Genomic DNA, 13,418 nt, shown 5'->3' on the forward strand with positions numbered 1-13,418 from the left:
CGAAATTTTTCGATGTCATAACAGATGAAAACTAAATATATGTATATATATCTTCATATAATTTTTTTATAGTAAATTTTATTGTTACTGAAAAAAAGTATGTATGAAATTATATTGTTTGAAAATATTTTTTCTCTTTTTAAAAATGTTTTGTCGTCCTGAAAAGGACGGATTGTTGTTTGATAGAGATACGATGGTCTGTATTTACATTTTCTTGTAGATAATTTAAGCCTTCTTTTCGGTCTTCTTGGGCAAGAGAACAGCTTGGATGTTTGGCAATACACCACCTTGAGCAATGGTGACACCGGACAACAATTTGTTCAATTCTTCGTCATTACGGATAGCCAATTGCAAGTGACGAGGGATAATTCTTGTCTTTTTGTTGTCACGAGCAGCGTTACCAGCCAATTCAAGAACTTCAGCGGCCAAGTATTCCATCACAGCAGCCAAGTAAACTGGAGCTCCAGCACCAACACGCTCAGCATAGTTGCCTTTGCGCAAAAGACGATGAATACGACCGACGGGGAATTGAAGCCCAGCACGATTGGAACGAGACTTTGCCTTTCCCTTAACTTTGCCACCTTTACCGCGTCCAGACATGTTTCAATTTTTTTTTCTTTTTCACTTCACTTCACAAAACACTAATGATAGCGTTTAACTAGTTGTCAGTTCTTTATATACTTTTCGTTCGAGCTATTTAATACATTTGAGGGTTGTTTTGCTGCACGAAGAGGCTACCTGAATATCTTGTCCACGAAATGGTACAAATGTGTGCTCATCGCTGCGCACACACAAAATTCTCTTTTGAACAGTGTAAACAGTGTTTGTGTGAAAAAAAAATAGTGAAAATGCCTCCAAAAGCCAGTGGTAAAGCAGCAAAGAAGGCCGGCAAAGCCCAAAAGAACATCACAAAGGGTGACAAGACCAAGAGACGCACCAAGCGTAAGGAGAGTTATGCCATCTACATTTACAAAGTGTTGAAGCAAGTACATCCCGATACTGGTATCTCTTCAAAGGCAATGAGCATCATGAACAGTTTCGTTAATGATATCTTCGAACGTATTGCCGCCGAAGCCTCTCGTTTGGCTCACTACAACAAGCGTTCCACCATCACCAGTCGGGAAATCCAAACTGCCGTTCGTCTATTATTGCCCGGTGAATTGGCTAAGCACGCTGTCAGTGAAGGTACCAAAGCCGTTACTAAGTACACCAGCTCCAAGTAAATGGCTTTATATTTCGTCGAAAATTTATTTCCTCCACCATCAAAGGCCCTTTTCAGGGCCACAAAAATCATTAAAAAAGAGATTTTCTTTGTTGATCAACTAAAAACAAAATATCCTTATTTTATTTCAATAACAAAAAAAAAAATAAATACATCTTCCATCGAATAATAACAAATAATTGATTTTTCAACTAAGATAAATTCAATGTTGTAATCTTCATTTTATTAAAATTCTATTATGGCATTTCATTACTATGTCTAACTTCTATTAAAATTCTAATTTGGCATTTCATTACTGTTTCTTCAATATTTCTTCTTTTTATTTTTCTTCATTATAATAACGTCGCTATAATATTTTTCTCAGAGTAAAAGACTTCAATATTTCTTCTTTTTATTTTTCTTCATTATAATAACGTCGCTATAATATTTTTCTCAGAGTAAAAGACTCTATTACATTGATCGTATGCATTACTGTAAATGGCGTAGTTAAAGGATGTGTGTGTGTGAGAGAGAGTTTTGATGATGACTCTATGCGTAGGTACATGAAACCTTTTTTTCTAGAATTCTAATTGCTGCGGTTTATTACCACATCCCAATTGGCTAATCCAGTTTTGGAAAAATTCCCATAAAACATGTGATTATAAATTTCAATTTTACCGTGAAAAATAGATTAAGTACAATGTATATTTATTTAAATAAAAATTAGGTAAAAAAACAAAATTGTTTGCATAAAATTTGTTCTCTTTTTCAAAGATATTTTGTAGCCCTGAAAAGGGCTGTTAGATAAACTGCTTTCGAATATCGAAAATAATCATTCTGCCATGAAATAGAAAATTTACTTCTTGGCGGCGGCTTTTTTAGCAGCTGGTTTCTTGGCAGCGGCGGCCTTTTTGGGTTTGGCTGCTGCTACTGTTTTTGCCTTGGGTGCTTTTGGTTTTGTGGCGGAGGCCTTGGCCTTGGCGGCGGTTTTTGCTGGTTTAGCTTTAACTGTACCGGTCTTTTTGGCAGTTTTAGCCTTAGCCTTTTCGGTCTTCTTCTTTTCTGCTGTCTTCTTAGCGGCAGAAGGTTTCTTTGCAGCAGCCTTCTTTTCTCCACTGGCCTTTTTGGGTGCGGCAGCCTTCTTTTTCTTATCACCAGCTGGGGCCTTCTTCTTTTCGGCGCTCATTGCTTTAGACATTTTGAATGAACCAGATGCACCCTTACCTTTAGTTTGGATCAATTTTCCACTGGCAACAGCGCCCTTCAAATACTTCTTGATGAAGGGAGCCAATTTTTGGGCATCAACTTTGTAGGTGCTGGCCAAATATTTCTTGATGGCAGGCAATGATGAACCACCACGTTCTTTCAATGTTTTGATGGCAGCATCGACCATTTGTTGGGTTGGTGGATGAGATGGGGCAGCAGAGGGCTTCTTTGCCTTGGCAGCAGCTTTTTTAGGTGCCTTTTTCTCAACAGCGGCAACTGGAGATGCGGTGGCTTCAACTACGGCGGCGTCAGACATGTTTCACTATATTTTTCACTTCAAACACTAATATACACTAACACGCGTGTACGTTGGTTATATATATTTTTTACCGTTCAACGTAGCTATTCTTGGGTACATCGGAATTATGAGAAGTACATAGTAGTCAGCTACGAAATTTTGTGAATTCTTGTGTGGAAGAGAATAAATTTTTTCACAAAAGTTTTGATAGAATAATTAAATTTATGATGACATAGTAAATATATTTAATTGGAATTTATCACATTTCTCTAGTAGAGATATCCACCTAAATGACAAAAAGGACTTCAATTAATAATATTGAAGGACTAGAGTATTATAATCTTTTGAGTTGAAAGTTTATAAAAGTGTCATCATAAATTTCCAACTAAATTATATAAATTTTAGTATTTTTATTGAAAATTGTATAAAATAAAAAAATTATAGGGAATCTTGATATGTTTTCTTTAAAAAAATACGAAAAAATTATACATTTTGCATAGTTTTCATGGTAAAATATTCAATTATATTATGTCGTCTATGACAGTGGAATTCATCATATTGGGATATTTTCCATGAATAAAAGTTTTTCTGCAAATTAATTTGAAAGCTCAAAAGTGAAAATGTTTTAGGAAATTTTCATTCAAAAATATAATAGAAATCACAAATTTCTACTAAAATATAACATTAATAATAAAAAGTGTCAAATTGTAACGAAAAGTTAAAATAATCGTGAAGGTGTGGTATATCATGTACAGCGATGTTAACAATGTTGAATATAGTTGAAACCATAAAATTAAAATATTTGCAAAAGAAATGAAATGTATATATGAAAAATATTAAAACATCGTAGAAAAAATACATGTCGGATTATAATACCATTTTAACAAAATTTTAAATCGAAATACTATGAATAAAAATTTGCCATAGCTGATATACCACCTCTAGCCAAATTTTAAGAAGTAAAGTAATTGGCTATTTTTGATATAAAATTTCGCAAAAAAAAAACTAAAAGAATTATAACAACAGATGGAATAAATTTAAGTCTAACGACTTTAGGAAATATATAAACAATAAACACCCTAGAAAATTCAAAAACCATCTCCGATTTAGATTAGGGTTAGAAAATATTTCATAAAATGTTTGCCGCATTGAATGTAGCATTAGATGAAAATAAGAAACAAATCCTCCTACTTATATCTTTTCTTCTTTTGAAAAAATAAATTAATAGAAAATAAATTGTGAATGAGTACGAAAAAATGTAAAACCATTGGAAAGCAAAATCTACATCATATATCAACATTCCCTTCATATCCAACCTAATACAAAAAAAAAAACACAAATGCAATATATTTTATTGATATCAAATAATTAAGAATAAATTCTTGTCAACTGTAAAGTATTGAAAAAATTTTTTCTCTTTTTATAAAAATATTGTGGTCCTGAAAAGGACCGATTGTTTTTGTAAAAAAAGTTGGCTTTTAATATGTCAAAAATTTAAGCACGTTCTCCACGAATACGTCTGGCCAATTGGATATCCTTAGGCATGATGGTGACACGCTTAGCATGGATAGCGCACAAGTTGGTATCTTCGAATAGACCAACCAAGTAGGCTTCGCTAGCTTCTTGCAAGGCCATGACAGCAGAACTCTGGAAACGCAAGTCAGTTTTGAAATCTTGGGCAATTTCACGAACCAAACGTTGGAAAGGCAATTTGCGGATCAACAATTCTGTGCTCTTTTGGTAACGACGGATTTCACGCAAAGCAACGGTACCAGGGCGGAAACGATGGGGCTTCTTGACACCGCCGGTGGCTGGGGCACTCTTACGAGCAGCTTTAGTAGCCAATTGCTTACGAGGGGCTTTGCCACCGGTAGATTTACGGGCAGTTTGCTTAGTACGAGCCATTTTTCACTTTAATTCTTCACTTCACAAGATATGAACACAAACACTGTCAAAACGTTATTACTTGTGTGCCGAGCATGAACGCGCATATTTATAGAAAAATTGAGCGCGCAAACTGTTAGTTAAGGGTGTGTGTGGGGAAAGATTGAAATATTGTATCTTACAGCTGCCTGTATATACACGAAGTATACACGAACGAACCCGAGGGTAGATCGTGTTATTAATATTAGTAAGCATTTCAAGGAATTTTTGTATAAATAGAAGCGCATAGGCTGCGGAACAGTATTAGTTCTTGTGCATCATTCGTGAAGTGAAATTTAAAAGTGAAAAATGACTGGTCGTGGTAAAGGTGCCAGTCCACTTTAATACTCACAGTGTCAGTGCAAAGTGATAAAGACTAAAAAACTATATAACACAAATTGCTGTTTTACCGACGGCTTTTTGATAATTGACAATTGGTGTTTTGCCGACGGCTTTTGTATTTCACTACACTAGCTTGAAACAAAATTTTAATCCACTCAGTTTGAAACAAAAAATAATCTAAATCGCAGTGAATTTTGTGATACTTACCTGGATTTTTGAGAAGAAATAGTAGTCTTCGAATATTTTGACTATTGGTGTCACTTACCTGAAAAAGTGAGAATCACATAGTAAGCAGAAAATTTTTTCAACATTTTTCTGGTCACATGAAATTTTGAGAATCGAAAAGGAGGCAGTGAAAATTGAACTTTTTTCATATTGGACTCTCTAAGGAGGGTTGTTGCAACGGCCTCAAGCATGAGTGCCAGCGGTGGACGTGAGGAAGCCGTTGGTCATCTTGGGGCAGTTAAAAAGACTGGTAATATGTCTAATATAACTATAACAAACAACAGTGGACATGGAAAAGCCATTGAAATAATCAATAATAATATGGGTGCCCCTGACAACGAGGGTGAATGTGCAACTGACGCCACCCTATGTACTTCAGATGGCTTTCAGCCCGTCGTGGATAAGAAGCATCGTAAGAAGAAAAGGAAGAAGAAGACTGGGGATGACAGCGACTCCCCGTACGAAACCTTGAAATTCAATTTGGCTCTCAAACAATTCAATGAGACAATTGAAAAATTGCAACAAGAAAGGCAACTTTTATTGAATAGAATAGCCGAACTGGAGAGATATGTCCATGATAATAACAATGGCGCAGGAAATAATAATGCCTCGAATAATGCTGTGGATGAAATTATTCCATCAAATTTAAATAATAATAATAATGCTATCGAAGTAGCCGGAGGCTTCGATATGGCGTGTGGATATGAAGATGTCACAATGCAGGTGACTCCAAATGAAATTGAAATACCGGTCACAACCAACCGATACAGTGTTTTAGCGGACGAGAGACACATTGACACCAGCAGAGGAGCCATCCCAAAGGGAGGTGGAGCGGGAATAGGTGCCTCAACAAAAAATGCAGAACAAGGAAATGATGACAACAATAACAATAACCAAAACAACAGGAAATCAGGTAAGACTAGACCACCTGTTATTAAAATATACAATGCCAATATTAAAGAATTAGGAAATAGAATCAGAAATTTGATAGGCCATGACCTCTTTACCTTAAAAATTGCGAACCGTAACATGGTATGTCTAAAGATGGTGGAACTTGTAGATTACGACAAAGTATGTAAGATGCTAGTGGATAGGATGTATCGTTTCTTTACTTATACTCCTAAGAATAGGAAACCATATACTTTGGCGATAAATGGGTTATCAAAGACCTATGATGTTGAGGAGGTTAGGGCTTTTCTACTCAAGAAAAACCTTGACATAGACATAAAGAATTTGATGAACCTTGAGAATGACAGATGGATCGTACAGCTCTCCATGGGGTCGGATGTCCAGGCGTTCCGCAAGATTCAGTATATCATAAACTGCAAAGTGAGCATGTCCAGGCTGAAGAAAGGAGGATTATTGCAATGTAGAAATTGCCAGCGATTTGGACATTCGTCAGTAAATTGTCATTTAGAATTTCGATGTGTTAAGTGTGGTCAATCCCATGGCCCCGGAAAATGCGAGATTCCTGATAAAGAACACAATAACAAGGAGTTCACCACCACTGACCCGAAAACTGGAGCGATAGTACAGACGATTGGGATTCCAGTCCGATGTGTTAACTGTAATATGGAAGGACATGTTGCTAGCGATAGGAACTGTCCCAGAAGACTTGATTTAGTCCGCAAAATAGCAGAAAGAAAGGCTGCTGATCAGGCAGCCAAGGCCGCGAGATATAATGCTATACCTGCTCGCAATGTTCCAAACCCGGGACGTAGTGCCCCCAGGACTGGCAATTTGTCTTATGCAAATGTTACGCGAGGACCACAGGCGATGCCCTCCTCATTTTTGTTTATGAGCCCTGAAGGGAGAGAAGAAGTTCGAGGGAACAATACTGAAATGGCAAGGGCTAGCGCGGCAATGGCTGGCTTCAATAATGAGGTCAAAAGAGTATTAGGTCAGGATTTTCTGACCTGTATGAGAAGGATTGATCAGTTCCGGGTTGAGTATAGCCGCCTGAGAAATGATGACGAGAAGATGCAAGCCATGATGGGGTTGTTATGGAGTTTCCGTGAAAATGGACAACATTAAATGTATTTTCATCAATGTCAACTCTATAGTGTCCCTAGCTAGGAGACACTATCTTAATCTGTTTGTGAAGGCGAAAAAACCTGACGTCTTAATGGTCGCTGAGCATAAACTTAAGGACAATCATACTTTTGAACTGGAGGGCTACACGGTTTTTCGTCAAAATAGGAATAATGGTAATGGGGGTGGTACGGCGATATGCCTCAGGGAAAATATAAAGGGGGAAAGACTGTCTGTCCGTTTCATAGATCTGGAGGGTACTATTGTTAAAGTTAGGGGTATAGGCAATAGGGCGATTTTATTTATATCATTATATTCGAGCCCTAGGGCGGTGTTGAATAGGATAGATTTAGATATGTTAGAGACCATAATAGGACCTGATTGTGCAGTGATTGGTGGTGATCTCAATGCGAGACACACATATTGGGGGGATTGTCTGGATAACACCCGTGGAAGGACTCTCAAAAGATGGCTTGATATGAGCCCAACGTTGGTAATTAGACCAACTAATAGCCCAACAACTGGGACATCATTTATAGACATTTTCTTGACTTCAGCTGATATAAGACTTACTGACGGACCAAACGGAGGACAAACAGTGAACGGACTACGGACACTAGATTACGACTCGGACCATAGGGCAGTTGAGATTAATATTATGCTCAGCGACCTAGAGGTACGGGACCCTGATGAAATCTACTTATATGGGAAAATGAGGAACCGTGTATTTAACGACTCTTTGAATGAAATTTTGTCTACAAGAATCCCACCTGTGGACCGGAATTTGACAATATCTGAAATTGATGAGCACGTGGACTTCCTCACGGCTTCAGTGAAGACGGCCATGGAAAACAGCATTCCGAAGAGAAAACCAGGAGTCGGCAGGATGAATCGACTACCGAGGGACATAATTTCCTTAATCTCCCAGAAGAAAAACCTTAGAAGACGGATTTTCAGAATACACAATCATCAAGACGCAAGAGAAATTAGAGTGCAAATCCGCCTATTGGATAAGATAATAAGAGAAAGAATAACATTATTCGAGGAGGAACATTGTGTTAGGATACTTTCGTCGATTAGACCAGGTAATAATCTTTTCAAAGATGTGAAGAAACTCACATGCACCAAGGCAGGAAGGGCGACTGGTGATCTCATATGCAACGGAGGCCAGACTATTAGCTCTGATAGGGAGAAGACGGAGTTATTGGCATCAACTTTTGCTGACGTCCAGGGACAAGTGAATACGGCTGGACTGGCAGTTTCTGGCGATCCCCCGCCCCCTTTAGTGTCTTTTGGATCTCAAATACTTGCAAATGGAGAACGAACTGGAGCATCATATACAAGTCCTATTAGGTTCATCAAATCCGATGAGATAGGTGCTAGATTGAGAAGATTGAACAATAAAAAGAGCTCCGGTGAGGATGGCATACCTAATTTTGTGGTAAGGAGAATTGATCGTAGAATCTGGACACACCTGGCCATTTTATATAATCAATGCCTAAACTCTGCATATTTCCCATCTAAATGGAAGAGGGCTATTGTTGTGCCGATATTAAAACCAGGAAAAGACCCAACAGACCCTAAGTCTTACAGGCCCATATCATTATTATCAAATCTTGGCAAACTATTTGAAGCTTTGATTCTGGATAGATTGGAGGATCAAATTGAGGATAACCATGTGGTTGGGGATTTCCAATTTGGTTTTAGAGCAGAGACATCCACAGAGCATGCTCTAACTGTTTTGACCGATAAAGTGTCCAGGGGCTTCATGGACCGTAGTGCGACGGTGGCGGTCAGCCTCGATTTTGAAAAAGCATTCGATACGGTCTGGCACGAGGGCCTTTTGGAGAAAATGGGAAATTATGGTATTGAATCACACTTGACCAAATTGATTGGAAATTATCTCATGGGAAGATCGTTCACGGTGCGAGTTCAAGAGGAGACATCGGGTCCCAGGAGTGTCTTGGCTGGAGTGCCTCAGGGATCAATCCTGGGCCCGACACTATATAATTTATATCTGGCAGATATCCCACAGCCCCATGGTAATGATCTGTTGATAATGTATGCTGATGACATACTGGTAGCGGCTACTCATGCGAGGGCTAGGATCGCGCAAACCCGCCTAGAACAGTATTTAACAGTACTCTCGGACTACTTCGATAGATGGAGGCTGAAACTGAACATACCCAAATGTAGATCTATCATCTTCAAGGGCAGAAGAAACACATTATATAGGAATGCTAGGGGATTCACCCCTATGATCAGGATTAGAAATGAGGTTATCCGGAATGATGGTGAACTGAAATACCTGGGTGTGAAATTCCAAGAGAACTTTTCCTTCACCAAACAGGTGGATGAAGCAATTAGGAAAGGTAGGGCGGCGTATCAGGCGCTACAAAAGGCCATGGGACAAAGAAGGGGACTCACTCGACAGGTGAAAATGATAATATACAAGGTTGCTGTCAGACCAGTTATATCATATGGTTTCCCCATATGGTTTAATGTTTCCTCGACTCAAATGGAGAGAGTAAGAATACTCGAAAGGAAGATTTTGAGACATTGCCTCTGCCTTCGGGGCACTTCCATAGATGGACGTTATCGTTCGCCCTCTAATGAACTGGTATATGAATCAAGTGGAACGCCAAGGATAGACGCCTTCATGGTGAGGTCGACGCTGGCCAGAATTGGAAAAAATATAACGCACCCGAATGGTTTAGTCAGGGGTGGTTGTGCTACAAGGGAGGTTTATCAGAGGGCCGCTGAGATGGGCAGCCATCTCCCCCCTATATGCCTTCAGTACCTCGATGATGATGGTCTCTTATTTGATGATGATGGAAGACTGGTTTTCTTCAATAGAACGCTCGGGTCACTAGACTCTTTGAGCAATACGTACAGCCTAGCACAATGACCTTGTCGTGATCCACATAGTCCGGCAATCTTTGTAAATACGTTCCCTTAGTTTCCTTTTTTTTCCTATTCCAATCTTTTTTCTTTTTGTAAATACCTTCAATTAGTAGACTTGAATCCCCTATTTTATTTTATTTTATTATTTTTTAGTTTTATTTTTGTAAATAGTGTAAATATCGTAGTAGTTAAGCATCAATGAAAAAAACCAAAAAGTGTTCCCGATTTTTTTACCCTTTTTTAACGGGAAATTCATACAAATTGAAATAACAAACAAAATTGGCATTATAAAGTGGTCTAGTCTTTCTGAGCTACTTAATATTTAACGAAACGAATGCATTCCTAGAAAAATGAATCTCTATGTTCATGCTGAGGAGTAGATATCAATATAATATAAGATACAAGATTTAAATATTGTAAAATTAGATTTAAGACTAATGGAAAATAAAAACGAATCTGAATCTGAATCTGCGGAACAGTATTAGTTCTTGTGCATCATTCGTGAAGTGAAATTTAAAAGTGAAAAATGACTGGTCGTGGTAAAGGTGGCAAAGGCTTGGGAAAAGGTGGCGCTAAACGTCATCGTAAAGTGTTGCGTGATAACATCCAAGGTATTACCAAGCCTGCAATCAGACGTTTGGCTCGTCGTGGCGGTGTAAAACGTATCTCTGGATTGATATACGAAGAAACCCGTGGTGTCCTCAAGGTGTTTTTGGAAAACGTTATTCGTGATGCTGTCACCTACACCGAACATGCTAAGCGTAAAACCGTCACCGCTATGGATGTCGTCTACGCTTTGAAGAGACAAGGCCGCACTTTGTACGGTTTCGGCGGTTAAACATTTTCTTGACGCTATTTGGAGAATATTTAAATACTTTAATACAAAAACAATCGGTCCTTTTCAGGACCACAAAATATATTTACAAAAGAGATCATCTTGTTACAAATTTATTTAATTATTTTAATAATAAAATTTTAAATTTACTTGGTTTAAATAAAATTACAAACATTTGGTTTGCCGTCGGCAAAACATTGTTACTAACCCAATGAAACAATTATGTATGGACTTACCAAAGGCGACTACTATGCTATTTTTCTGCCGTCGGCACTTGAAAAACATGACATACGCTACAAAAGAAAAACACTACGAATGTAATACATACGAAACATATATGCAATTCTCTATATGTCATTTCTCGTCCCATTCCCCAAAGAAAATGATTCTATGATTCTCTTACTCTCTTTTTGCAGAAATCAAAGAAAATGATTCTATGTTGCACTGTACTCGATCCTAGTGTCATTTATTTGTTCTTTTGCGTGACGTTCTTACTCTCTTTTTGCAGAAATCAGTTATGTATGTATTGATACAAACAGCTTTCTCTGTCATCAACTATTTGCAACTTCCCGCTAGAAGTTACGAACACTTACGATCCTACTAGACTTCGGCTTTGCCAAAGCATACAAAAGATACATATGTAGTAAATAATCAGAGTTGATACAGATGAAAATAAAAACACTTCGGCTCAGAAAACGAATGCTCTCTTAATGAAATTGGTGGGAATTTGTTGTTTTTCGATATTAGGAATAAATGACATTAGATAGGAACAAAATGAAAAAATGAAGTGACGAAATTTTTCGATGTCATAACAGATGAAAACTAAATATATGTATATATATCTTCATATAATTTTTTTATAGTAAATTTTATTGTTACTGAAAAAAAGTATGTATGAAATTATATTGTTTGAAAATATTTTTTCTCTTTTTAAAAATGTTTTGTCGTCCTGAAAAGGACGGATTGTTGTTTGATAGAGATACGATGGTCTGTATTTACATTTTCTTGTAGATAATTTAAGCCTTCTTTTCGGTCTTCTTGGGCAAGAGAACAGCTTGGATGTTTGGCAATACACCACCTTGAGCAATGGTGACACCGGACAACAATTTGTTCAATTCTTCGTCATTACGGATAGCCAATTGCAAGTGACGAGGGATAATTCTTGTCTTTTTGTTGTCACGAGCAGCGTTACCAGCCAATTCAAGAACTTCAGCGGCCAAGTATTCCATCACAGCAGCCAAGTAAACTGGAGCTCCAGCACCAACACGCTCAGCATAGTTGCCTTTGCGCAAAAGACGATGAATACGACCGACGGGGAATTGAAGCCCAGCACGATTGGAACGAGACTTTGCCTTTCCCTTAACTTTGCCACCTTTACCGCGTCCAGACATGTTTCAATTTTTTTTTCTTTTTCACTTCACTTCACAAAACACTAATGATAGCGTTTAACTAGTTGTCAGTTCTTTATATACTTTTCGTTCGAGCTATTTAATACATTTGAGGGTTGTTTTGCTGCACGAAGAGGCTACCTGAATATCTTGTCCACGAAATGGTACAAATGTGTGCTCATCGCTGCGCACACACAAAATTCTCTTTTGAACAGTGTAAACAGTGTTTGTGTGAAAAAAAAATAGTGAAAATGCCTCCAAAAGCCAGTGGTAAAGCAGCAAAGAAGGCCGGCAAAGCCCAAAAGAACATCACAAAGGGTGACAAGACCAAGAGACGCACCAAGCGTAAGGAGAGTTATGCCATCTACATTTACAAAGTGTTGAAGCAAGTACATCCCGATACTGGTATCTCTTCAAAGGCAATGAGCATCATGAACAGTTTCGTTAATGATATCTTCGAACGTATTGCCGCCGAAGCCTCTCGTTTGGCTCACTACAACAAGCGTTCCACCATCACCAGTCGGGAAATCCAAACTGCCGTTCGTCTATTATTGCCCGGTGAATTGGCTAAGCACGCTGTCAGTGAAGGTACCAAAGCCGTTACTAAGTACACCAGCTCCAAGTAAATGGCTTTATATTTCGTCGAAAATTTATTTCCTCCACCATCAAAGGCCCTTTTCAGGGCCACAAAAATCATTAAAAAAGAGATTTTCTTTGTTGATCAACTAAAAACAAAATATCCTTATTTTATTTCAATAACAAAAAAAAAAATAAATACATCTTCCATCGAATAATAACAAATAATTGATTTTTCAACTAAGATAAATTCAATGTTGTAATCTTCATTTTATTAAAATTCTATTATGGCATTTCATTACTATGTCTAACTTCTATTAAAATTCTAATTTGGCATTTCATTACTGTTTCTTCAATATTTCTTCTTTTTATTTTTCTTCATTATAATAACGTCGCTATAATATTTTTCTCAGAGTAAAAGACTTCAATATTTCTTCTTTTTATTTTTCTTCATTATAATAACGTCGCTATAATATTTTTCTCAGAGTA

At 37.6% G+C, this 13,418-nt stretch overlaps 3 protein-coding genes across 3 annotated transcripts; all 3 read right to left on the reverse strand.

The window, feature by feature from the left end:
* Positions 1 to 225: 225 nt before the first annotated feature.
* LOC142242599 (histone H2A) lies at positions 226 to 600 on the reverse strand. The gene has a single exon (XM_075314166.1). The coding sequence runs from the start codon at positions 598 to 600 to the stop codon at positions 226 to 228; it is 375 nt and encodes a 124-aa protein (XP_075170281.1).
* A 3,599-nt stretch (positions 601 to 4,199) lies between these two features.
* On the reverse strand, positions 4,200 to 4,610 carry LOC142242641 (histone H3). Its single transcript, XM_075314207.1, has one exon. The coding sequence runs from the start codon at positions 4,608 to 4,610 to the stop codon at positions 4,200 to 4,202; it is 411 nt and encodes a 136-aa protein (XP_075170322.1).
* Positions 4,611 to 11,981: 7,371 nt separating this feature from the next.
* On the reverse strand, positions 11,982 to 12,356 carry LOC142242598 (histone H2A). Its single transcript, XM_075314165.1, has one exon. It carries the CDS (start codon positions 12,354 to 12,356, stop codon positions 11,982 to 11,984), a length of 375 nt encoding a protein of 124 aa, XP_075170280.1.
* Between the last annotated feature and the right edge of the window lie 1,062 nt (positions 12,357 to 13,418).

Source organism: Haematobia irritans, unplaced genomic scaffold (assembly GCF_050003625.1).
Source record: "Haematobia irritans isolate KBUSLIRL unplaced genomic scaffold, ASM5000362v1 scaffold_6, whole genome shotgun sequence".
Lineage (NCBI taxonomy): Eukaryota > Metazoa > Arthropoda > Insecta > Diptera > Muscidae > Haematobia > Haematobia irritans.

Coding starts and splice junctions, on each gene's coding strand:
- LOC142242599 (XM_075314166.1), bottom strand. CDS start 600: ATGTCTGGACGCGGTAAAGGTGGCAAAGTTAAGGGAAAGGCAAAGTCT.
- LOC142242641 (XM_075314207.1), bottom strand. CDS start 4,610: ATGGCTCGTACTAAGCAAACTGCCCGTAAATCTACCGGTGGCAAAGCC.
- LOC142242598 (XM_075314165.1), bottom strand. CDS start 12,356: ATGTCTGGACGCGGTAAAGGTGGCAAAGTTAAGGGAAAGGCAAAGTCT.